This window comes from Ambystoma mexicanum, chromosome 11 (genome assembly GCF_040938575.1).
Source record: "Ambystoma mexicanum isolate Mex_15411 chromosome 11, UKY_AmexF1_1, whole genome shotgun sequence".
Lineage (NCBI taxonomy): Eukaryota > Metazoa > Chordata > Amphibia > Caudata > Ambystomatidae > Ambystoma > Ambystoma mexicanum.
In genome coordinates, this window is record NC_090934.1 from 955,667,308 (window position 1) to 955,694,334 (window position 27,027).

The window sequence follows — 27,027 nt, forward strand, 5'->3', positions numbered from 1 at the left end:
TTCTGGAAACTCCCGCTTTGGAGCCTCGAGGGACCGTGGATTCAACAGGCCCTCTTACTCTTCACAAGGTTTCAGAAGAGCGTCCCAGTCGGCACGTAGAAGCAGGGATTATCAAGCCTCCAGACGGCGAGGCTCAGGTCTGTCGTCAACGAAGACCAAGCAAACCAGCAACCAATGACGGCCTTCGGAACGTCCTGGGGGGGTCGAGTCTCATCACTTCGACCGATGGAAATGCATCACCACAGATCGATGGGTCCTAGACACGATTCGCATGGGTCATGCGCTGCAATTCAAAGACAAGCCTCCGCGTCTTCCTCCTTTATTCTCGACACAGCCCCACCTCCGAGTCCTACGACAAGAGGCGGCGCTTATGTTGCAAAAAGGGGCGGTAGAGAGAGTTCCTGTAGCACAGGAAGGACAAGGAGTTTATTCCAGGTTCTTTGTTGTAAAAAAGCCAAACGGAAAATGGAGGCCCATTCTCGACCTGAGGGTACTCAACAAGTGGCTAAAGAGCCTAAAATTCAAAATGCTAAAGCTCCAAGAGGTTATCAGGTCGGTGCAACCCATGGATTATCTATCATCACTAGACCTTCAAGATGCTTATTTTCACATTCCAATACGCCCACGACACAGGAGATATTTAAGATTCGTCGTCGGGAGAAAGCATTTTCAGTTCAAGGTCCTCCCTTTCGGGCTCAAGTCCTCCCCCAGGACGTTCACCAAGTGCTTGGCCCCTATAGCGGCCCATTTAAGGAAGGACGGTCATCATGTCTATCCATATCTAGACGACTGGCTGGTCAGAGGTTCATCCAAGGAACAAACACGAGACAGTCTACGAGCCACAATGTCCCTCTTACAGGAACTGGGCTTCGCAATAAACTTCAACAAGTCCTCCGTAGAGCCTTCGAGGACCTTGGTCTTCCTAGGAGCGGAGTTTCATACACACACAAGCCTGGTGAGACCATCCAGCGAAAGAATTCAGAAACTTCAAAACAAGGCGTCGGAATGGAGAGGCGGTACCAAGGTCTCGGTGCGCAAGTACATGTCCCTGCTAGGGACCATGTCGTCCTGCATTCCGCTAATAAACAACTTCCGTCTGTTTATGAGGCCTTGCCAGAAATTTCTAGCGGACCGTTGGGCGCAGAGCCGAGGTCGCTGGTCCGACAGACTGGTCGTCGACGAACAACTAGTTCAAGCACTCGGCTGGTGGAGAGTGTCTACTCATCTAACGAAAGGGATGCCTCTACTGGAACCAGAGTTTCAAAAGACGGTGGTGACGGATGCATCGCTGAGCGGACGGGGAGCTCATCTGGGTACGTTACAGGTACAAGGCCGGTGGTCCGTGCAGGAGTCCTCCCTGCATATCAACCTGCTAGAACTGAGAGCAGTGCGATGGGCTCTAAAATCTTTTCTTCCGCAACTGAGGGACTCGGTGGTGCGTGTCATGACGGACAACACCACTACGATGTTCTACTTGAGAAAACAAGGAGGGACACGTTCCAGATCCCTATCGACGGAGGCACAGAAAATCTGGCATTGGGCCCTACAACACAACATGAAAATCTTAGCGTTCCACCTACCAGGCGTGAGAAACGTGGAAGCAGATGCCCTCAGCAGAGAAATGAACGAAGTTCACGAGTGGGTACTGAACGACCAGCAACTACAACAAGTATTCAAGAAATGGGGACACCCGTCCATAGACCTGTTTGCAACGAAGAACAACAAAAAATGCCATCAGTACGCAAGCAGATGGCTTCAGAAGGGCTCTCTGGGGGATGCGTTCTCCTTCCCATGGACGAACAAATTCATGTACGCATTCCCTCCATTTCCCCTGGTCCGGAGGACATTGCAATGGATCCTCAGGTACCCATGTCGTGTAATTCTGGTGGCCCCATACTGGCCCAGACAGGTGTGGTTTTCAGACCTGCTACACTTAGCGGCGGCGGAACCGATGAGATTCAAGAAGACCCCCGACCTTCTGTCTCGACAGGACGGTGTTGTTTGGCATCACGACCCGGACAGCCTCCAGTTGACGGCCTGACTTCGCCGAATTTGGTCGGCTAACGATTCCGGAGGACTGTCGGCGTATCCTACAAGCGGCAAGAGCACCTTCCACAAACGCCTCATACGCGTACAAATGGAAAAGTTTCTGTCAATGGTGTGAGGATCAACCAGGCTTGGCCCCGCAATCGATTAAGCCAGAACAGCTCCTTCCATACTTGCTGCTCTTAGCTGAAAAGGGCCTGTCGGAATCTTCAATAAAAGTACACCTAGCAGCCATTTCCAGGTTTACTCGTCGACGGCACTCGCCACCTTTGTTCAGCGACCGCCTGATTAAACACTTCCTTAAAGGCCTCTTTCGGAGTTTCCCTCCAGAGAAGAAATTTCCGCCGGAGTGGAGCCTCAATCTGGTCTTAACATCTCTTATGAAGCCTCCTTTTGAGCCAATGTCATCATCGTCTCTAAAGTTTGTCGTGGAAATTGGCCTTCCTAGTGGCCATCACTTCAGCACGACGTATTTCAGAAGTTCAGGCTCTAATGGTAGACCCACCATACTTACGATTTTTCAAGAACAAGGTAGTCCTAGCCACTAACCCGCAGTTTATACCAAAAGCTCCTTCGGTGTTCCATAAACACTCCTCTATTGTGTTGCCTACGTTTTTTCCGGAGCCATGCTCGGGAGCGGAGCGCATGCTACACACATTGGATGTAAAAAGGGCTCTTAAGTTTTATCTCCATCGTACGCAACCGTTCAGAGAAACGAGACAACTGTTCGTGGCCTATGGTTTGGGTGCTAAGGGAAAAGCCATTTCAAAGCAAGGACTGTCAAGATGGGTGTCATCTACCATTTCGTACTGCCATTCTAGGGCAGGGAAACCTCTTCTACGACGGCCAAGAGCTCACTCAACTAGAGCAGCGGCATCGTCGACGGCACTGTGGGCCGGAGTCCCTCTGGGGGACATTTGCATGGCGGCTACCTGGGCGGCTACACACACCTTTACCCGCCATTACTGCCTGTCGCAGCAACATGCCGAAGATACCCGGATGGGACAGGCAGTGCTTCGACACCTATTCCAGTAAGGTAAGCCCCGGCTGAGGGGTTGCATCCTATGGAATTTGTAACTGTATGTGGTTCGTTTTCCTGTGTTAACTATTACTGATGTATACATGATCATAGGGAACGGGCTTTGCGAACAAGGTATATGGGTTTGCATGCACGCGCCTCCTCTTTGGGGGTGGTACTGCTGTGTAATCTATTCTAAGCATGTGAATCCATGAAAGATCCAATGCTGGAGAAGGGAATAGTTTCTTACCTGTAACTCCATTTCTCCAGCATTGGTATCTTTCATGGATTCACATGCGCCCACCTGCCTCCCCTGAACATGCAAACCGGTTCCCCCACTACTTTGGGGGCCGAAATCTGAGGGAGCGCGGGGGCAGGGCCTGTATTTATATCATGACGCCCTGACGGCGCGGGCACGCATGATACAAAACGAGGTGGATAGGACGCATAAGCGTCGAAAAAGTTTTCCTACGGGAAAGGGTCTAAATAATGTACCGGGGATTCCCAGCCTGATGACGGGGAATATTCTAAGCATGTGAATCCATGAAAGATACCAATGCTGGAGAAATGGAGTTACAGGTAAGAAACTATTCCCTTCCTCCTCCACCGGACCCAGCCCCTGCTATGTTACCCCAGTCTTGGGATCCATGCCCCCTTCCACAGCCGCCATAGGAACAGCAACCTTACTGCGCCATAGATGTCTCTTCACACACTGATTCCCAGAATGATATGCATCCGGAAACATCCTACACTCACTCCTCCTGCAGTGATAGTTTTGATGATCTTGTATCCTTTCATGGAGAGCTAGAGTAGCTTCTGACAAGAGTTGCCTCTGCATGTTCCATTCTTAAATGACAGACAGCAAAATATTTTGACCTCCTTCCTCTTAAACACAGGAAAGAAGGGTTTGTTTATCAATGAAGGGGCAAGTCGAGCAGGACAGTACTGATTTGAGATGACATTTGGAAAGACTGACTAGTTGCCATGAATCTTTTCGCAGCGTCGTCGAAAAAAGACTAATTTGATAAAAAGAATACAGAGCAATGGATAAAGTCCCAAAATGCCGGCACACTTAGCCTAGCCCTGACTTGGTTGCCTATGCAGCAGTTCGGCAAAGAACGGCTAGCCCTTCATCGCCCTGTGCAGTCCCCTCCGGCAAGGAAGGCAGGCAACTGGATGCCTTTTGACAAAGTTATCTCCACAGTGGCAACCACAATTGATGCCGCCAATTTGCTTGCCATCTTGGGAGGTATGTTTGGGTAAATCAAAATCTATCCCATCCTCGAGTCCCTTCCCGCCAACAAGAAACGAGAGGCTCTTAGGCTGCTTCTAAATGATAAAACCGACTTACAATGCCACATCTGTGGCACTGAATATTGTCGACAGATTCTGCCTAATGGGCATTGGCGCAGTCCTGCAACACCAAGATTGTCTGAAGGTTACAAATATTAGGCCTGATTTGCAGGTGAATATGGCCGCTATACTATGGCCGAGTGCTACACATTTTAGGCCTAATGCGTGGGCAAAGATCATCGATATGCCATTCGATCGGAAGACCTTTTTGCTAAAAGTCAATCGTACTCTACAAGCCATTAAGACTGATGGTCGGGCCCAGTTCCCTCTGCACTCCAGAGTAAAGGAGGTTCTTTCAGTCCTTTTGCTATAAGCCACACCACATCTCCAGGTTTGGCAGAGTCGACATCTCATTTGAACACACTGCCCTACAGAGGGATGTCGTATGCCGCAGGCAGTATATCGTGTATCGCAAACTTGGACGTACCCACAGGTGCCGCAGCTTTTTTCAGCAAAGGGACAGTACAACAAACCAGGCTTGACTCCTGTACAGCGCTGCCCTTCCTTTTCAGCGCCCCAGCGGGAGAGCGCTGGTCTTCATTGAAACATCAGTGGAAGCAAGCAACCTTGGACAAATGTGTGCTTTCAATAGTGGCCCGTGGCCACACCATCTAATAGGTAAAAAGGCCCACTAACAAGCTGAAAAAAAATCCTCTTTTGTTTCAACTATGTGTTATTGATTGCTCCTTTCTAAAGGAGCTGTAGAGCCCCTCGTTCTCATGGGACTCAAGATGTCTACTTCTGGTACTTCCTGGTCCACAAAAGATCTGGTGGGTGGAGCCCATTCTAGATCTATACCTCAACAAAGCCCTCCACTCAGTGATTTCAAATGGTCACACTTCAAAGAACGATCATTCAGTTGGCCATGGGGGTCTTTCTCTGCTCCCTGGGCATAGAGGATGCCTATTTCCGCATCCCCAGTCTTCAGCATGGGATCTTGTATGGATTCACATGCTCATAAATATTCCACGTCGCCAGGCTGAGAATCCTCAGTAAAAAGATAGCAGTTCTGCTTTAGACCGAACACTGCTAGTCTCCTCTATAACCAATAATTGTCCTTTAGTCCATACTGCCCCCACCCAATGGCACTCGTCCTCCTAAACTCCACCACTGTTGGCCATCTTCAGATTGTTACTGCACATTTCAATGTTGGGAGTCAACTTGCTTCGCTCCTCGAATTGTCACTTTTTTTAGCGAGTTTTGGATACTTTTCTTCAACTTTTTCTCATCGACCTTCGTGCATGGACTATGGGCAGCAGGGACCCGTTGTCGGCGAACATTGTTTCCATCGTTGGATCTTCTCTCCCAGTGTTCGACGGGCTCAGGCTTGGGCCTACATCTCACCTAGACTGTATCTGACTTGGGCAAGAGAAGTCTCTTCAGGGCCTGCAAGTCCTGTGACCTGAAGAATGTTCGTCGAGGTTCGGCATTGCAAGTGCCTTTGTCTCCACCCAGACAACGACAAAGACTGGTGCGAGATCTGCCGTGGCTTCCTGGCGAAGACTTGGAGGGATCGTTACTGCAGGGGGGTAGCTTGGATCGAGTCACGCCTCGTCAAGTAACGGCAGGTCCAATGAGTGTGCTCCCTCTGAGAAAGAGGTCGAGGTCTTTTGTGGATTCCCTGCCTATTTCGACATCCTCATTAACCACCGTCCTTGCAAATACTTGTTTCACAGTAGCAGGCCACCTCTTTCAGTTGAAGGTACTCTCCTTTGGCCTCAAGTCCGCCCTAAGGGTGCTTACAAAGTGCCTTGCGACAGCAGATCTCATGAAACCAGGGGCCCACACCTAGCCTTATTTGGTGGCTGGCTTATCACAGCACCATCTCTCTAACAAGGCCTACAGCACATGAAGGCCACAAAAGCCTGTTTAACATAATTGTGCTTCTCTCTCAATTATGAGAAGTCACCTATGATTGGGTCTCAAAAGATGCTGTTCCTTGGGGCACATATGGACTTCCAAACTGCAGCACCGTCCGCCAACAGGGTCAACACAATCCAAGTTTCACGCATGGTCTCTGAAACCAGTTTCCTCCGAGTTCTCAAGTCCCTTTTGGGCATGATGTCCTCATACTTCCCTCATGTGTCACATTTCAGGCTCCAGATGCGCCCCACCTGCAAGGATTACTGGATGCAATCAAGTCCCCAGACATTGGGATGACAAACTTGTCCTTACCAGTCCCTTTTATGCCATACTGTGTTGGTGAAGGACATAGTCAACCTTACTTGCAGAGCTCTTTTCACAATTCCCTGCCATCAAGTAACTGACAAGACGTCTCCGTGGAGCACTGGGGAGCCCACACTGCTAATCTTCACGCCACGGGCCTTTGCTCCACAGAGGAGAAATCTGAGTTCTAAAACTTTGATCTTCAGAAGACCGTTTTAGGGCCCTTATGTCCTTCCAGCCTGATATGCAGGGAAAAATGTGTGAGTTTGCGGACAACACAGTCGGAACTCTTCCCCTTTCCTCCATACTGCATGGGCGTCCCTTCCAAGGGACGGGAGATGGACCCTTTATCACCAGAAAAAAACATCTTCCCCTTAATTTAGAGGCGCACGGTCCTGGGAGCATGCTCTGCACTGACTCCGCCCTTCTGGCGCCACACCTTCTTCCCTTTTCCGCATCGACGGGAACCGGCCGAATTCACCAGCGCTCCTGTGTTTGGCTTCAGCCATGTCATTCCACACGCGGATACGTCTTCTCTTCTGTCTTTTTTGTCTTTTTTTTTTTTTTTTTTTTTTTATTCAGGTACTCTGTCCTCAGGTGCCACGATCCTCCCTGGCGCATGTCGACGTATACAGGGTTCAACAAGTGTCCATCCTGCATCGGGCTCTTTCAAACTAAAGACCCCCATGCCCTCTGCCTACGATACCTTGGCCCAGACCACGGCTGGCAAGCTTGTACCGCGTGCAAAGCGCTCTCCTTGACGTCTCTGAAGAACAGACTAGCCAGGTGGCAGGAGCTCTTCCAGAGATCGCCTCCAAAGTACCTAAAGGACTTCGTCTATCATCGATCCAAGCCCAAGGTAGGGCCGCTCTTTACCAGCGCACCCCGCATGGGAGACGCCTTCCCAAGGACTTACCCGTGCGGGAGGCACTGCTCAGGTCCTCACGCTAGCACGAGTACCGAAGCTTCATCAGCTACCGGCCGAGGGGTCAGTGGATCCTCCTGGTGATAGTGCTGAGGAACATGAAAGTTATTTTACTGGGTCTTCACCCAAGTCGCCACCACCCCCCCTAGTACCAGCAATATGTTTGAGGGGGCGCCTATTCGCAGTTCTACCGGCAGATCCGCCAATGGCAAAGCCACTTCCAGGCCTCGGCCTGAGGAACGAAGTGAGTCCTCGACGGGGCGGAGCCCAGTGAGCTGAGCAACACACCACAGGCATGTGGAAGGCAGCTCGACAAAATGTCAGCCGTGCCAGAAAATCCTGACATCCGTCTGATACATCACCACGGCAGGGAGCACGTGGAGGAACTTGTGTCAAGGTGGGACTGGTGTCAACCAGGTATGTGGCCTACACTACCTTTGCGCAAGGCATGTTTCCGCGGTGTCCGTATGGTCAGGGTACGTAACGGCTCCAGCAGCCGCCTACCACTCTGGCCTGTGAGGACAGATTTTTTTTAAAGATTCCTTGGGCTCATGAATTCTCCTCAGATGGGGGTCATCCTCAGGGATGTGCTCCCGCCAATGGCTCTGGCGCCCCAGATCCTAATACAGGTAACCCCAGTCCCTGTGCAGCCTCTGCCACCCGCTCCGGTCCCCCAACCGATCGCGCAGGCAGTTCCGTACCAGCAACCTCAAGCTCCGTTCTCCACACCCCAGCCTTCGGCCTCCAGCCCCCCTCCACTGGTGCCGGACCCTCAGGTGGACACAGACACGCCGTCTTCAGCCAAGGCCTTCCACGAACATCTTGCAGGGCTGGCAGAGTACTTGGGCCTTCCTCAACCCGAGGTTGAGCAACCAGCAGAGGGGGTCCTCGCCAAAGTCCTCATGCTGCATCCTACAGCAAGAACGGGGATCCCGATGCAGAAGGACATGGTCGCCTTGGCCAAGAAGGGCTGGCTCAAGCCTCACTCCGTCCAGCCGGTCAATTGACACCTGGATGACAAATACAGGCAGATGGAGGAGGATACACTCTTGCTATCGGCCCACCCTCAGCCTCACTCCTCAGTGATCTTTGCGGCATCACTATACTCCAAGCCTCAGTCGTCCTCGGCCTCCTTCTCCGCGGCGCTGTTAGGTAAGGAGAAGAGGATCTTGGAGGCGTACGGGAAGAAGTTGTATTCCAACGCGTCCCTGCATCTTCGTCAGGCCAAAGCTGATGCCATGCTGGCAGCCGTTAATCAGAGGCTTTGGCAGGAAATTGTGCAATTTCCTCCCAAAGCTTCCGGCGTACAGCCAATCACGATTTAAGGTGGGCTAGGCAGAGGCCAAGATAGTGGCACAAGACATCATGGAGTCCACCGTGGCCCACAATGACCATTCTGTCTGGGCCATCTGCATAGCCAGACACAAGAACAGCCTGGCTCAGTGCTACTAAATTCATCCCGGACGTCCACAAAATGCACCTTCGATCTTCTGTTCGGGGGGGTGACCTCTTCCACTCCACCACAGACGAGGAGCTGGGCAAAAAGAGAAACAGCTCACAAATGGCCAAGTCTTTATTCATCCTTACAAAGGCCATGCCCAATACGTACACCCAGTCACAGCAGCGCTCGGACAATGGGCGTACAAACTGAGGGTTCCACGGCTTCCAAGAGCAGAGGTCTAGGTAGCCTGACCGTTCGCCCACCCAGCACCGGCGCAAGCAACAAAAGGGTGGGGGGAGAGAGTATAAGGGCTTTTTCCAGTCCCCCTCCTCCTCAACAGCCTAAAAGGGAAAGTAGGCATGACCCCCCCCCCCTCCTTCGGGTCCATGTGTCTCCAGTGGGGGGCAGGCTTGACCTCCATGCACATTTGGCACCAGAATTTCACGGACCCCTGGATCCTCTCTGTAATATGCACGGGGTACCGCCTCTCCTCACTCTTCCCCTCCACTCCCACAGGTTGGGACAGCAACTCTTTTGGTGCCGATCCGGTTGCTCGTTGAGAACCAGGCAGTGGAGGAAGTCCCAGCCTCCCGGCGAGGCTTGGGCTTTTACTCCAGGATTTTCGCCATTCAGAAAAAGAACCAGGCGGGCCTGAGAGTTGCGCTGGACCTTTCCACCCTCACCCTCAACCTCTCCCTACCTCTACAAAAATGTAAGCTGGTATGCCAGCTTTTATAGCCGAGACATTGTGCAAGGGAGACTGTATGTGCTCCCTGGATCTGAAGGACGTGTACTTAGATGTCCCGATGTGGTAGCCTCGTCGTTCTTTTCTGCGATTCAGGATCATTGGCTACCATTTCCGGTACAAGGTGCTTCCTTTCAGCCCCAACCCAGCCCCCAGGGTCTTTACCAGGCTGATGAATACAGTGATGGCCCTCCTCAGGTCACAGGGCCACCACATCTACCCGTACCTCGATGACTGGCTCATCAGGGTGACATCTCCGGAAGCGGGCACCACATGTCCCATGCTCTTATGAACACACTGCACGAGCTGGGGTTTTCACTCCAAGAATTCGCAGCTGCAGCCTACGCATAGACTGACCTTCTTGGGTCTCATCTGGGACATGTGCTCCAAGAAAGTTCTTCCTTTGGAGGACAAGATCACGGCATCAAGATGGCCACAACACACTTCCTTAGCAGAGAAGTGACCTCGGCCTGGTGGTACCAACACCTACTGGGTCTTATGGCAACAGTCATCTTGGCCGTCCCACACCCGAGACTCAGGATGAGGAGGATACAGCTGCACTTTGCAGCATACTGGAACTAGGAGCGAGGCTCCCAGTCAGAGATCGTCAATGTTCCTCGCTCGCTTCACCCGGACCTCACATGGTGGTCCAGGGACTGCAACCTGTGGACGGGCAAGCCTTTCCGGCAACCTACCCCACAGGTCACCATCACCACGGTCTCCTCTCTCGAGGTTTGGGTGGCCACCCTGGACAACCACTGCGACCATGGCACCTGGACCCGGCAGGAGTACCACATCAATTGGCTGGAACTGAAGGCCATCTGGCTGGTGCTCGGAGCCTTCCTTACGGTCATCAAGGGCAAGGTCATGGCAAGGTCGTCCTCATTCAGACAAATGGACCAGCATGTTCTATGTCAACAAGCAGAGAGGTACCAGATCTATCTACCCCCCCTACCGCCACTGTGCAGACTGACAGTCAGCATGTGAGAATGGGCCCTGGAGACTAACATCTACCTTCCGTCCACCTTCCTGGGGAATCCAACCTGGAGGCAGACTGGCTCACCGGACTGGGTGCGGACAACTACGAGTGGCAGTTAACCTAGTACTACAGGAGTTCTTCTACAAATCGGGTCACCCCCAGGTGGAACTCTTTGCCTCCTGGGACAACAGGAAATGCCAACTGTTCGCCTCCTGGCAAGGTCGGGGCCCAGGCTCCCTGGGCGATTTATTCCAGATTCGAATGACCGCATACGCCTTCCCGCCCATTCCGCTGATACAAAGGGTGATATGCAAGATCAAGGAGTCTCGCCACCTCAGCATCATTCGAATAGCACCAACGTGGCCAGCCAGGCCATGGTTCTTGGAGCTGTTCAGCCTCTTGGACAGGCCTCCCATTCGTCTTCCGATGAGTCCCTCACATCTTTGGGCGCAGCAGGGGGGGCAGGGTCATCCACCCCGCTCCACAGAAACTAGCCCTCACAGCGTGGTTCCTAAACAGGTCACGCTAGGTCACCTCAGCCTCTCCCAGGCTAATCTAGAGATCATTCAGGGTGCCAGGAGCGAATCTACCAGGGCCCAGTACAAGAGCAAGTGGACCAGGTTCTGCCACTGGGCAGACTCTAGGGGTATCAACCCCCTTGCATGTACCTTGGATGACATGCTCTCCTTCTCGACGCACCTCGCCCATTCTGGCGTCCAGGTAGACATTTACCACACTTACCTGGCAGCCATTGGGGCTTACAGAAACTCGTAGAAAGATCTTTTCCTCTTCCAACCCGATTGTCAAACACTTTACGGGTCTCGCTATGCTCTACTCGCCCATCAAGGGCTGCACCGCGTGTGGGACCTCAACATAGTTTTAGGTGCCCTGGCACACAAACCATTTGAACCAGTGGCGTCCGCGGACATCAGGCTGGTCACCATTAAGACAGCTTTGCTAGTCGGCCTCACCTCGGATCGCAGAATCAGCAAAATCCAGGTGCTAGTCGCCTCAGATAGAACTATATACTACCTTTCACAGCGATAAAGTAGTCCTGCGGACACACCCAGCATTCCTACCTAAGGTGCCTTCCACATTCCATCTGAACAAAGAAATCGTGCTGCCCACTTTTTTCGCTGAGCCCAAACACAAGGCACAGAGTTCTGCACTGCCTTGATGTCAAGCATGCCCTGAGATTCTACTTAGACAGGACCAAGGGCTACCGCAAGTCAGATGCGCTTTTTTTTTTTTTTTTTTTTTGTCACCGTTGGCGGATCAAGACTGGGGTATTTGCCACCCATAGCCCGTTGGATGGTCTTGCCTATCAAAGAAGCTTACGAGGGACAGCATAAGCCGCTTCTGGCCAACATGCACGCCCACAGTCAGAGCCAAGGCAACAGCCTTCGCTTTCCAGCGGCATGTCCCCTGGCAGGTTATAAGCACATGGTTATAAGCACATTGGCCACCCCCTCTTCTTTCTGCAAGCATTATTGTCTGGATGTCGGCTCTAGATCAGATGTGGCTTTCGGACATGCGGGTCTTAGAAACTTGTTTGCTTAAGGAGGGTCTCCACTTTGCCCTGGGGCTACGCTCAGTTGTAAGCGCCCATGCAGTATGGGTAAGGGTAATTAGAAGTTACTCACTGTAGTGACTAACGTACTCTTAGTCCACTTTCTTCCATACTTCCCACCATCCTCCCCCATAATAAAACTGGTGTCATTAGGCAATGCTAATCTATTGTTGACACGTCTATGGGGACTGAGGTGTGGCGTCGGAGGGCAGAGCCAGGGAAGCGCATGCTCCCACGGCCGCACCCCTGCACGCGCCTCTAGATGTAAAGTGGAAGGTTTTTTCTTATGAAAAAGGTTCTGTCTCCCGTCCCTTGGAAGGGACGCCCATGCAGTATGAAGGAAAGGGGACTAACGTCTAAGAGTACGTTGGTCATGACGGTGAGTAACTTATAATTTGTGTATCCCAAAGCACAGTGGCACCAGATCTCGAATCCTGTTCTATGGGGCACAAGCACTGTCGAAATGGGCTCTAGCCCAGGGCATGTCCTGTCCTCCACTCGCCCTTTAATCTTCTTGGCATACACAAATCTGTGGCCGAGCTGAAATTTCCTCTCCTGCCACAAATGGGAGCTTCTCCAAAGTCAAGTGGAAGTCTACTTACAAACTTGGGGAAAAGCCAGATGCGGACCTGTTTGCCACAAGGGGCACCTTCTCAGGTGTGACTTGTTTGCCAGCAGGTTCCCACACCCAGTGACCCTTGGAGAAGTATTTGTTTCCGTGTAATGGGCAGTTCCTATATTCTATTCTGGTGTTTCAATTCATCCTAAGAGTCCTCCACATAGCCAGACTGCAGCCATGCCGACTGCTCCTAGTGGCGTCAGCGTGGCCGAGACAGTTGTCACATCAACCCTGTCCATTATATTTCTGCTGGTGCACAAGTTGCTTTCCAGGATCAAGGGAGAGGTGCTCAACCATGACCCTTCATCGCTCAATCTCACAGCCTGGCGATTTAGTCCCTAGAATTCGACCACTTCAATATGAACTGCAGGGATGTCCTCTCCAAGACTCAACTTCATTCCATTCATTCCATCATCTCCTGTTAAGCACAAAATGGAGAAGATACACATGTTAGTGTTGCAATCACAGGATGGATGCTCTTTACTTCCACCCTTTGCAAATCCTAGCATATTTGCTCTCGTTGGCTATCAGTTGCCATGCTCATTCTTTCATCAAAGTTCATTTGGTCGATATTTCCTGCTTCACGCACAAATCGGTTGCTCCTTCACTGCAGTTGGACAGACTGGTGAAAGAATTTATGAAGGGACGGTTTTTCAGATTTTTCTCCCTGCATGCAAACCTTCCCCTTTTTGGGAACTTAACTTTGTCGCTTCCGATTAATGGTGCCCCAATTGAAATAATGCATAAGCCAGGATTAAGTTAGTCTCCTGGAAGACAGCATTTTTAGTTGCTAGAAATTCCCAGGAGCCTGGTGAGCCAAAGGTTTGAGACCCTGGCTTAATGTTACTGAGTATTCCCAAACTGATGACTGGGAATATTCAACAGTATGCGAATCTAAAAAGGATACCAATCCTGGAGAACCTGCAGTACAACTAAGTAACATATTCCTTCATAGCACTTGCTTTTAGTTGGATGCCCTTAAAATCTATGCATGTTATATATCTATTGTTCTTTGTGCATCCTTCAGCCTAAACAGACATTTTGATCAAACGTGCCATCAAGAACATCGTAGAGTGAAAGTAGTTACACTGGACATTAGAATCTTGGGTGGAGGAGCCGGCCAGCCAATCAGGTGGCTAGGAATGTGGGCTGACCCTACCAGTGAAAGCCTGTGTTCCAAACCGCTTGATGGCTGGCACCCCACCCTGCCATCTTTCCCTGCAAACCCCGTTTTCTTTGTTCCTTCTCCCTCCTCCTTCCCACCTAGCTGATTGCGGCTGGGATCCGCCACCACAGCATCTCCTTTTCTTGTGTGGCCGTCATTGTTATGGAATGAGGGGCTCTATATGGAGTACTGCCTTCCAATTCTCTGGCGGCCATGTTGGTGTAGTATTTTCTCTCGGAAAATGGGACGCTGCTGTTAAGGATTTCAATCAGGCGACACACATCTTGTTCTCGGCCTAGTATGCAGCGCACACCTGAAATGCTTCTATTTATATTGATTCAATATTGAGATGGTACACCACTCGTATCACACCCCCTTTTCAAATACCCCGGGTCACGATGGACCATGAACCAGGCTGGTTGGTAAAATACAATATTGATTTATTTGTTTGGAATGTAAAATAAATCATACACTTTTTAGTATGGGGCAGCAATCACCAATGGGGTGATAACAATGAGTGTGCGCGATGTACTGGGTTTACTTGCTAGTGGAACATATAAACAGCACAGCAGAATAGGAGCACTTTTGGTTTGGGTAAGATAGCACTTAAGTTAGAATTTCCCCCTGCAATGTTCCCTCAACCCACAAATCAATTCTGAGTGGAAAACAGAAGCAGCAGGTAATCAGGAATGACAAATGGGAAACCGAATTCAAATCTGACCTCCCCTCCCCCAACCCCAAATAAGAGAAAAACTGATTTTAAACCCCTTGCAATGTTATAAAATGACACTCGGAAATGGACAAATAAATAATGAAGGGGTTAAAAACCTTGAATCAAATATAATTCCTCACTAAAGCAACAATGCAAAGACACTAATAATCACAAAGAATGGATTACCAAAAGCATACAGTTTGAAAATGAGTGGCAAGTTTAAAACCTGTTACAGCAAAATGACATGTGTGAAAGTTTAATTTTTTCCATTCCCGCCTAAAATTAACCAAACTGTTTTTAATAACGGGTGAAATACACAGATTTGGAGTGTGCTTCTTTGGTTGGGGGTGTAGCTAATGATCACAGGTACAATATTGAAGTGAAATTAGGTCTCTAATTGAGAGAGATGTGGAAGGTAGAGTGAGGTTTGTTTTTAGAAAAATAGAGCAGTGAAAAGACGAATCGGTTTTAAAATTGAAAGGCAATTCTTACTTTAATTCGGTTTAATGGCTAAGAAATGAGGAACGCCACCCTTGAATATCGAGTTACGCTGCAGTTTTAACCCTTCACGGAGTGCACCCCTTTTCTTAAGGGAAAATGAATTTATTTAAACACAATATCGCTAATGACTTAGGATCTAGCAAGGCAGAAATGAAGAGAAACGTGGCGCTTGCACTAGAAATCAAGGGCAGGGTTGCAGGAATGATTCTGACAATTTGAACACGTTATCAGGATAAGGATAGGATGCCTTAGAGAGTGGGATAAGGACAAAGACATGATAGGCTATCGGTTTATATGGGGTGGCAATTGATACTCAGTCCACTTTTTAGTTTTTGGATTTTGGACAGTCAACGGTTCTGGTCACTACACGACAGGACACCTGCAAACAGCAGGGCAGATCTGGTCGCCGGGTAGCACTTATGGACTGGCAATTCTGGTCACTGGATACTACAGATCAGCTGGATGGCACAGGCAACTCTGGATGCAGTTAGTGTGATCAGGATGCTTCCCAAAAACATCACAGCTTTCCCATTTGGTTATTTGGGAATTTTAGTGTTTTTCAGAATTTAGGCCTTGCTTGGACAGGATCAGCAATGCTTGTGTTTTGCTGTGGGCCCTGGATTAGGGTCAGCAATGTTTTGGCCTTGCGGTTGGGATCAGGAATCTGGATGGAACAGTACGCCGGCGCAAGTAAATCGGAAGTGTCTGTGGGTGTCTAGTCAGGGACTCTTATTTATGATGCCTAGTGACATCACCAAAGTATATGACTTGGGCAGGCTTAACTAAACACGCCTCTAATCAAGGGATTGGACAAGAGTGCTAGTCTCCACCTCGCTGAGTTGGTTGGATTTCAGGAAAGTGATGTCAGATTTATGGTGTGAGATTTACAATGTCCAAAAACTGATTTTGCCACAAAAATACATTTATACAATTGCAATCTCTCAGCAAATTATATACACAGATTACAAATTTTGTGCAAGACATTGCAGTCCAATCCTCCAGTCCTTGAAACCTTGTTTCGCACTGCTACCAGTTTTTCACGCTTTTCAATGGGATTTATATTACTCCAGATTCTATCACTTTATACGTGGATGTGGATGGTCATCGGGGATATATGTACAAAAATGTGAATTTGCAACATGGATGCTTTTCTTGTAATCTGCCATAGTCTCCCATCTCTATTCCCAAGGTGTCAGTGAATTCTACCAAGTCTTAAAAGGAAGCCCAAAAATTCACTTTTACACAGTGAAAATTCTACACTTTTACAAAGTCGTGCTTCTAAGATAAGTCTTTAAAGTGTATTTATGAAAGTCTTTGGCAACAAAAGGCAGTCCATTGTGACTAGATTGTTTTTCCTTCCTCCTACTGTCATTTCCTTCAAGGCAAGGTGGGGGTTTCTCATCTTGATTGTAGGTGTTATTGCTCCTTCACACTTCCAATTACCTTGCCCTGGGAGTCCCATTGCCGGTGGGTTTCTGTAGACTAGATTCTTTCCCACCCTGTTATTATCAGTGGGTTGTTAGTCTCTGCTGAGAGCTTATGGTGTGGCTCCCTTCATCAGGGGGACGTTTCAGGGCTGACAACTGGATTAACTGTTTTTTTGAGAGCTTACAAATTCAGCCCATGTGTTTTAAAACCTTTATTTTCTTATTGTGGGTCCTGGATTAAACACACCTGCGAAAGAAAAGAGCCCATGTATGTCTTTTCACCAGCAACCAAACCCCTTCACATTGCTAAATAAGCAGGCTTTCATTCAACAGTTTTTTACACAGGCCATTTGTTTTCTTCAGTTTGCAAAAGCCCATTTTTCCACATGTGTTGAATACTGCTAGCATTTCTTTATTTAAATTCTGTTTGGCAGCTCCATCAGATTCCCACACTGTCTTTGCAGCCATAGTCATTTTCTTGAAATCAGGAGTTTTGTTTGAAGCACATATATTTTGAAACTGACCTGACTCGAAGAGTTAGATTCTCTTAACTGCTGCTTTGGATACTTTTGTAAAGAAATAAACATGTGTTCCCATGTGAGTGAAAGTGAAGTTGCTTATTGATTTCTCTCCTAGTTGGTTTGACAGGGCCTGTCATTCAGGAATCATGCCTGGTTTTGCTGAGGCACAATGAAGTAACCTGGGCATGGCAGGGCCTTTTTAATCACAGCAGTTTAAGACCGAACCAAAGAAATTTGCTGCATTTTTAAAGGGTGGAAAGGTTTCATTTTGAAGGGGGATTTTGGGTTTCCAGCAAAGCAGTGCTGCCTTTTCATTTTATTTCATTTATAGGTTTCAGATTACACTGGCATGCTCCTTCAGTGTGTCCCCTTGTTCCAGCCTGCCTGAAGTGTGCTTGGCCTGACGGTGCAGCCATTTCTTTTTTGTTGCTGAAAAATGCAGTTTTGAGGTCCTGGTGCGCACAGGAGCCAGCGCAGCCAGGTTGCTGTTTCTTCCGCAAATGCAGCTTGGTGATGTGGGGAAATGCACTGCGACGATTTAAAATACTTTTTCTTTTTTTATTTTTTAAAACCATTTGGCACTCGTGTAGCACACTACACTGGTGCTAATGGTGATGTGCCCCTCAGTGGCTGGGCGCACCCTATGGGTAACTGCCCACCAGCCTTAGTTAAGGGACCCTTGCTTCGCTCTGACTCTTGACTGGGCGGCGGGCCATTACCCAATGGGTGAGCCAGCCACCTCTGGGCATATCGCCTCAATATAAAGTTTAGGCTCCCTGATCAGCCAAAGGGTCTCTTGCCGGTGCTCTTTGGTGCACATCCTTAGATTTAGCTCCTTGATGAGGCTTTGCATTAGCCCCCAACAAGGGCAACATTGGAATGGGAAGCAATTACAAAGGCCCATCAACAAAGGTGCCTTGGACTATTCCTCACATGATAAATCTTCACTACTCTGAAAAACTATTTACACCGTGCTATATTTGTTCTTAGTTACTACTTGTGCTTCTTCCACTCTTGCCTAGTTGTGATACATCCCAGCGCTCCTTAGTTTAAGTTTTGTATGAATCGACTAATTGTTGGCTTTTCGTTATTTATATAAACAGGGACTTGAACTTAGAAAATCACTGGACCTGACAAAGGTGTTGCAATATTAATCTGTATATTGAATGTTGCAACATGCAAGGCGACCATTTTTGAGTACTTCTTTTCTCTTTAAAATGTTTGGTTAATGTCTGTACAGAACGATGAGTGCTAAATCAACTTTTTTTCTGCTTCAGTATTATATAAATGTGTTAAATATCTATAATAATTGGCTGTATTTCATGGTCTGTTGCCTTTTTGGTAAAAACAAGTGTAACATTCTTCTAGCTACTCATTAGCATGATACTTTTTGGGTAGGTTTCAACCCTGTACATTGGTTATTTTAACTTTTTAATATTGTGATTAGTTTGGTTTGTTTCAAAGTAGTAAATGCCAATTCGTTGCACCTTTCATCTGTTTAATATTGTCTAAAAAATCTAATGAAAGATATGGAGGTCAGTTAACCAGCATCCCATTTAGTTATGTTTCTTTGTAAAATAATCCTTGTGGGAATGAGCCCCTTGTATAAATCTCACGATTACAAAATGAATGCACTTACAATAAAGCCCTTGCTCTTCTAACAACAAAGCAGATAATTGCTTACACTGCAATATTGTATTCCAATAGGAGCACTGTAAGTTGAAGGCCATTTACCAAATTGTACTTCATGGCCTTGAATTCACATCAAGGTCTCGGACTGGTGGGTGTAATTTAGGATAAATAATTTAACACGGTTTCAAACAAACTTCTACCCTCACCACTTTGAAGATCTGCATTATGTGAACCAACACAAAACTCAATCTGTAACAGACCCAATTGATTACAGTACATTTTTAGCTCCTATAATTTATAGGTTCACATTCCCACTTCTCTACATCATGTGAGGTTGAAGGTATGCAATTTTGACTTTTAATATTATGAAAATTAGTTTTTTCAGTTATTATTTTTGGTAAATTCTTTTCACTTGTTTTGACAGTGGCTTAACGAGGAGAGAATTATCCAGAGGCTTGTGGAAATTGTAACCCCATCTCAAGAGGAAGATGTAAGTGTTCCACTGAAAGTAAAATATAATGCATTTTAAATATTCTGCACAACCCATAGAACTGTGCTTGGGATTGCCTTCCCTGTATTTGATACATTTTCATGTGGAAGATGAGACCATTTTTCAATTATAATATAGTTTCATTTTATAGCCACCATTCGTGGCCTTTTGTACACCTTATTCCGATGAATAGCACCAGTGAAAACTGGATAATTTAACATTATTTGCTTACTTTTGGTTTCTTGCTATTTTATTTCTGGACTGTCAGCGTTGACTCCTTAACACACACCTACACGTAAATGGTGGAAAGCGTATAAAAGGAATGATGGTAAAAGATTAATTGCTTTGGGGATGCCACAGTATGGCTCCCTAATATGAACTCGAAGGAGGCGTGGCTATGGGCGCTCAACATGTCCGCCTAACTCAGCCTCTCCAAGACCCCACGGGTCCTGCAGCTGAATCAAAGCGGCTCTTCTCCACAGCGATAGCCGAGATGGAATGAACAGTGACCTGAAGTTGGTGAGCTGTGGTGTGGCGAGTTTCGCCTGGGGAAGTGGCGTTGAATAAGCAAAACGGCGGATCGGTAAGGTGCAGTGTGCCGAGGCCTGCAGACCCGCTGTGGACGTGCCGCAATAAAGGGGATGTTCTCGGCATCAGCAAAAGGGGATCCTGGTGGGCACCAACAGAGCAGGCAGCAGTGACCGCTAACCGGCGAGGCGGGTGACACGCAGTCAGGCAAGTGTGGGACTGTACCTGGGGTGCTAGCACAGTTGGCATGTCATGGGCAGGGTGGCTGGATTGCTGTGAGGCTGGTGTTGTAGCCAGCATACAAGCGCTGTGCGCATGGTATTTAGCTACTGTAGCGGAGGCCGAGGCCTGCTCATTGGGAGTCGGGCAACGGTCAGTGAGCAGGCAACTTGAGCAAAGCCCCGCTGACCATCAGAACGGAATCCTGCATGTTCGACACCCAGCTGAGGGCAGACAGAATCAAGAAATTGATAATACTAGCGAACTTGTTCATGCCAAACAAGCTAGTCACGGTCTGCACATACATGGCTCTCCTTGGGACCATGTCTTCCTGTATTCCTTTAATTCCCAACTGCCGCCGGCTGCACATGCGGCCAGTTCAAATGTTTCTGGCTACCAGATGGTCCCAAACCCGAGGTTCCTGGTCAGACAAAGTAACCATCACTCAGGCTCTTTCAATCACACTGAAATGGTGGACGAGCCCCAGCAACATTGCGAAAGGGATGCCCCGATGGAACCAAATTATCATACGATTGTGACCGATGCCTCCTAGGCGGGAAAGGGCACTCATTTGGCCAAGCACCAAGTGAAGGGCCTCTGGACCCTTGAGCAAGCTGTCCTCCACCTAAATGTGCTGGAATTACGGGCAGTGCACTGGGCTCTAAAATCTTTTCTTCTGCTAATCGCGAATTCGGTGGTTTGCGTTCCCACGGACAACACAACCATAATGTTTTATCTACGGTAGCAAGGCAGAACGCGGTCAAGCACCCTGTCACAGGAAGCACAGACCATGTGGCATTGGGCCATCCAACACAGCATACTACTTCAGATCTTACAATTGCAGTCGATGCAGAGCAAGCAAGCAGACACCCTCCGCAGGGATTCCTCGCAGTCACACGAGTGGCAACTGCACAACATCCAGATAACCAACATTTTCTCAAGGTGGGGTCAAACCTCTCTAGACCTGTTCTCCAGTCCCGACAACAAACAGTGCCAGAAATTTGCCAGCAGGATTCCGCATCCTGACTCTCAAGGGACGTATTTTCGTTCCCTTGAAACAGCGTGTTCGCATACGTGTTCCCTCCATTTCCTCTCATCACGAAAACGATTCAGATGATACGCAAGGGTTGTTGCAGAATAATCATGGTAGCTCTGTACTGGTCCAGGCAGACCTGGTTCTCGAAACTCCTACAACTGGCAGTGAACGATCCAATCCATCTAGTATCTCATGCCAATCTTCTATCTCAGAACAATGGGATGATTTTTCATCACGATCCAGGCTCTCTCGTTAACAGCGTGGTTCCTGACAACTCCGAATTCGGTCATTTGAATATCCCTCCAGATTGTCGGCTGCTGCTACCAACATTTCCTATAGCCGAAAATTGGAAAAGATTCTGTGCATGGGCTGCACAACAGCCTAACCTGCAGTCGCTAGCTATAACACCTCATAAGATCCTTATCTGCTAAAATTAGCTACAGAAGATCTAGCGATCTCTTCCTTCAAAGTGCACTTATCGGTAATCTCTAGATTTTACTCGGGGAAAGAGGATCTTCTCTACAGTGACAGGCTAATAAAGCACTTGGTAAAAGGGCTTTTTCGTACTTTTCAGCCATCAAAAAGGATTCCACCTGTATGGAGCCTGAACCTGGTCCTGCCAGGGCTTATGAAGCCTTTGTTCGAACCTTTGCCGAAGGCACACATCAAATTTCTCACGTGGAAGGTTTCTTTTTTAGTTGCCATTACGTCAACTAGACGTTTCGGAGCTGCAAGCTTTGGTTGTAGACCCTCCGTATCTACGGTTCATGAAAGAGAAGGTGGTATTTTCCACTAATCCTAATTTCATCCCTTCAGAGTTTCATAAAAATGCAACCATACCTCTGCCTACATTCTTTCAAAATGCCACTTCACCAGCAGAGAAGGGCCTGCATTCTTTGGGTGTGAAAAGAGCATTGAAAAATTATTTGGATCACACTAAATCTTTCAGATCGACTAAGCAGCTGTTTGTTGCCTTTGATCCATCCAACAAGGGAAAATCCATATCGAAACAGGGCATTTCAAAATGAGTCCTCTACAATCTCCTTCTGCTACTCAAAGGCCAGTAGGCCGTTGCAAACGGCACAGAGAGCACACTCTACTAGAGCCACGGCAGCCTCAGCGGCTTTCTTGTCTGAAGTACCCATCAGAGACATTTGCTAAGCGGCAACATGGGTAGTGCCCCTCACATTTACCAGGCACTACTGCCTACATCGGCAACAAGCTGAGTACGTGCAGATGGGATGAGCAGTCCGTCAACGGCTGTTCCAGCAATGTAAGCCCTGCAGCTTCCGGGGTGGTTTCCTTTCTCTACTTGTGTATGTATTCTTCTCGCATGAAAGCAGCACATTTTTTAAAAATGTTTTTAAACAATTTATTTTTGTGCAGAGGTAAAGACATTTTACATAAAACAAATTTACCATGGTATAACTTATAACTTATAACAGTATAAATTTGCTTTGTAACTTTGTCTGCTGCTATTCGATAACAACCCCCCATTTTTACTCATTATTCTTAACCACCTTCCCCAACCCCCCACACTATCCCCTTTCACACTAGGCTCCAGAGTCTGTGTCCTTTACGCTGGTACTTCCCCATACAGGGGTCCCGCACCTTTCATGTTCCTGGCTGTCGAGACATGAATGTTTGTAAGGTTCTGAGGTTTAAAGAAATAGGCTTCTCTTTCCCTGACGAAGTCCTGAAAGGGGGACCAAGTAGACATGAATTTCTGATAATTCCCTGCTTTTATCGCTGTGACTTTCTCCATTGCCATGACCCCACCCATACCTTTACCCACCACCATGGCGTTGTTGGCCCCTCTGGTCTTCCAACGCTGTGCCAGTGGCATTCTTGCAGCAGACAATAGGTGCGTTATTAGAGAGGAAGTGTGACCTGATGCGGCATAAGATCCATCTGCTGCAGCTCCTAGCAGGATTATTTTGGGCGATAGCGGTATTTCCCTGCCAGTTATATCCTTAATATGCCCCCAATATTTCTTTCCAGAAGGTTGTTGGATTGGGAAACGACCACCACATGTGGTACATATCTCCCCTCTCAAAGCCTTGGCCTTAACTCACAAATGTCTCCATGACCTTGCTCCCCCTTACCTAAGCCGCAGGATTACCAAACCCATCTCTCAAAAACCATCTAGACTACAATACTCTAACCTTCTGTCTGTCCCTAGGACTCACAAAGCGCGTGCGGGCGGCTCCAGCTTCCCATCAGTTGCCCCCACCCTCTGGAATGCGCTCCCTCCGCACCTCAGAGCCATTGAATCCCACACTGTATTCCGCAAAGCCATCAAAACTAACCTCTTTGTCTGAACTCTCAAAACCTTCCTGCAACGCACTGTAACCTGTAACTACCTAATTGTTTTCAAGTATTTTTCTAGGGCAGCTTCAATGTAACCCTAAAGTAAGCACGCTTAACCACTGTTCCAGCGCCTCGATGTCTGCGGGCTGTTTGTGCGCTTTACAAATTCAAATAAATAAATAAATAAATAAATGTCTCCAGAACTCTGGGGGGTATTCAGGGTTCATTTTGTGTAACCGGTAGGGGGGCATGTAGCACCTTGTCATGATCTCTGCTTCCAAAAGATCAGGACTTGCCCGACTCCCTTGGAAGCAGACCCATAACCCCGGTTCCAAGTGCCAGCCAGTCCCAATTGGGACCTTTTGGACCCTGTCCTGGCGCCAGTGGCACCAGGCTCATAAAGATGCCCAGTCCCAGCACTGGAAGCGCCGGGCTCATAATGCTTGGGTGGACTTACCTGCAGCAGACCATGCTGCTTACTTACCTGCCAGTTGAACCCCTAATCATCTTCTGTTTGGGACTACTTTTCCTGTTGGGTGGGGCAGGAGCCACTCCCTAGGTTCAGAACACTGGAACTCTTCTGGAAAGCAGGAACTCTTTTCTTAGGCGTGGCTGTGGAAGGAGACACCTAAGCACTACAGGAGGCTATTTAAACCACACCCGATGGATGAATCTTGCTTTGCGTTATTCTGCATTCTCTGCAGCAGAACGCTCATCGTGTATTCTGCTTCTGATCCTGGGCCTAAGAGAACAAAGGCTTACCATCCTGGAATCCAGTCTTCAGCAGCACCTGTAAAGACAAAGAAAGAACAGGTTAGCACTACGGTCTTCAGTGGCAGCTCATCTCTTACCTGGTCCATCGGCTGTCACCAATGCCTCGCGCTGCATTCCGGCATCTGAAAGACAAAGGCTTACCTACTCTTCGCATGCTCCGGAGGTCTTCACACTGCATTCCGGCATCTGAAAGACAAAAGCTTACCAGCTCTTTGCACGCTCCGGAGGCCTTCGGCGCTGCATCCCGCATCTGAAAGACAAAAGAAGGTGCTTTTAAAGACATTGGGCAACTTTATTACTCACGTGCCATTACTCCTTCCCACGCCGAATCCAGTGGGTATTTCAGCACCCTTCAGCTTCTCTAAAGCTCCGAACTTGTACCTGCAAGATAAAAGGGACAGTTAGTGCGCATCGTGAAGCAGGCTACAAGCGCTTACTTACGTGCTTCCAGGCGCTTCTATTCCTCACGCGGGTTCGATCCTCAACTCTCATCAGCCCGCCATCCGCCATCGCCGGAACCCTGCAAAACAAGAGATATCATTACAAAAGACTTTTAAGACATTTGAAGTGCCCAGAACTTACCGTTCGTGCAGTTAACGACGGACAGCAGTCCTCTGAGGTCAAGAGGCCTGCACCCTTATCCAGTGAAGAAACTGATTATGGCACCCTGCCCCGAGGCAGATGGAGAGCTCGGCGTTCACTTACCTAAGGTGAGGGTGTTAACCTTTGGGGTTCTACAGGAGAAGAGGAGAGAGGCACCCAATAACCCCAGTTCATTAATCCCATATTTTCTATCTGCAGACATCTTACTCTTCGAGTTAGACATACAGTGCACAGAGGTCCAGCCCAAAGAGCCAACCGTGTGTTACACATCACCTTTGAAGATACGGCATTCACCCAGTCAAGACCGGCGCCTCTGCGGGAATCAGGTGAGCGTTACACACCTGTAGCAAAGTTTATACGCGGTTTCCTTAATTTCTGTACATCTAGAGGTCTTGTGGGCTCTGTCTCATATCTGACACAGCACATTTTAAAGTATCTAATCTGTGTTTGCCTGGTGTATCACCACCTAACATGTATACTGCTACAAAATCTATTCACAGCATGTTAATCCATGAAAGATCCAATGCTGGAGAATGGAGTAGTTTATTACCTGTAACTCCATTTTTCCAGCGTTGGTATCTTTCTTGGATTCCCATGCACCCTCCAGCCTACCCCCCTCAGGCAAACATCTACTACAAAGGGATACCCTCCAGCTTGAGTGGTTAGAATCTGAGGGGACGGTGCTTGGGCGGAGCTATATACTCAACGTCCCATGGGTGGGGCCACAAAAGCTCCCATAATGACGTTGAGGGGGGCACTCAAGGTGTCTAGTTTTTCCACAGGAAAATTAGTAAGTCAAAATAACCGGGGATTCCCAGCTTGACTGGGAATATTCACAGCATGTGAATCCATGAAAGATACCAATGCTGGAGAAATGGAGTTGCAGGTATGAAACTACTCTTATCCAGGCTGATGCCAGCTGTGTGTGGAGTGGATGATGAGTTGTGTGCGGAATAGTGGATGAGTGGAGTGAGGATACCACTGATCTTTACGATCAGTTTTAATGTACCGTTGACTTTATTTTTACCCAAGAGGAACTACATTCAATTGATTTTGGAAGACTTTGGTTATACTATAGAGGTAGCATTAGACCCAATCGTCACCAAGCCATCTTCAAGATAAAGAAACTGGTTTATTTTACCAATTTCTTGTATGATGTGGAATGCTTGCAATCAAAACAAATGGTGCGTCTTCCGAAATACCTTTACTGACAGTGAGCTATAAGATATTGGTTCACAATAGAAGGCAGCAGAGGAGGGAAAGTGGGAATCTCTTATGAGTGCTGCTCCAGAATTAAAACCCACAAACATTTTGGAGTCTTCTCTCAAATGATTTTTGTCTCTACTTCAGCTAATCGCAAACTGGAATCGTAAATAACTAGGTTTACGGACTTCAGTAAGTTATATGCATCAATCATTCAGAATGAGAATGCGCTCCATTTGGCCCGGGCTCGACCGTTGGCCCCACTAGAATTTGGCAGAGAGGAAACAAATAAGGCAGTAGTCTTGCAAAAGAAGGGCAAAGCCCCTGTTGTAGACAGGATCCCCAGTGACCTTTCCAAAGAAGAGCCAAAGATATGGACCCTATCTATCCGTAACTAGTTTTTTGATTGTCCAAATAAGATTGACTAGGTGCCCACAAGTTGGCAGCAGGCAGACATTGTCCCTAGAACAAGAAAGGAGATGGGCAATCCCCTGTGAATTACAGAACTACTAGTCTTACTGATGCTCTGTCACAATTCTACAGGAAAACACTATTAACTTGCTTAGAGAAATGGGTGGAGGATTAGAATATCAACTCTTATCGCCAAGGTGGCTTCTAGGCACAGCAAATCAGGCTTTTCTGTCTTTTCTTGATTCAAAATAAATGTGGCCCTCCGGAGTGAACCACTATTTTTAGTATTTGTAGATTCTAAATCTGTGTTTGACTCGGTAGATCGGGAAATCCTATGGGAAATGTCAATTGATGATAAGATCCCCATAGAAATTCTAAGCCCTATCAGACTTCATGGAGAACATTACGCCACTCATCCGGCAGCCATTGGGTGCGGGCAGGATGGAGAACGAACACATCCTTTTCCTGCTACAAATGATGTATGGCAGGAAGGATGTGTCCTTGCCTCCCCACCCCGTACTTTTTCTTCTTTGTTAATCTGCTATCGAGAATTTTAAGATTTCAAGACTAAATATTGATGCCCTTCTCATTGCTAATCGGAAAGTCTGAATACTCGTCTATACAGATGAATTC

At 48.0% G+C, this 27,027-nt stretch overlaps 1 protein-coding gene across 10 annotated transcripts in view; it reads left to right on the top strand.

Moving 5' to 3' along the window:
- The window catches only part of PPP6R3 (protein phosphatase 6 regulatory subunit 3), a 2,530,957-nt gene that overhangs the window by 568,029 nt on the left and 1,935,901 nt on the right, over positions 1–27,027 (top strand). For all 10 annotated transcript variants that reach the window (XM_069624114.1, XM_069624109.1, XM_069624112.1 and 7 more), the window contains one exon: positions 19,245–19,310. In XM_069624114.1, coding sequence (XP_069480215.1) covers positions 19,245–19,310 — 66 coding nt within the window. The remainder of the gene's footprint in view (positions 1–19,244; positions 19,311–27,027) is intronic.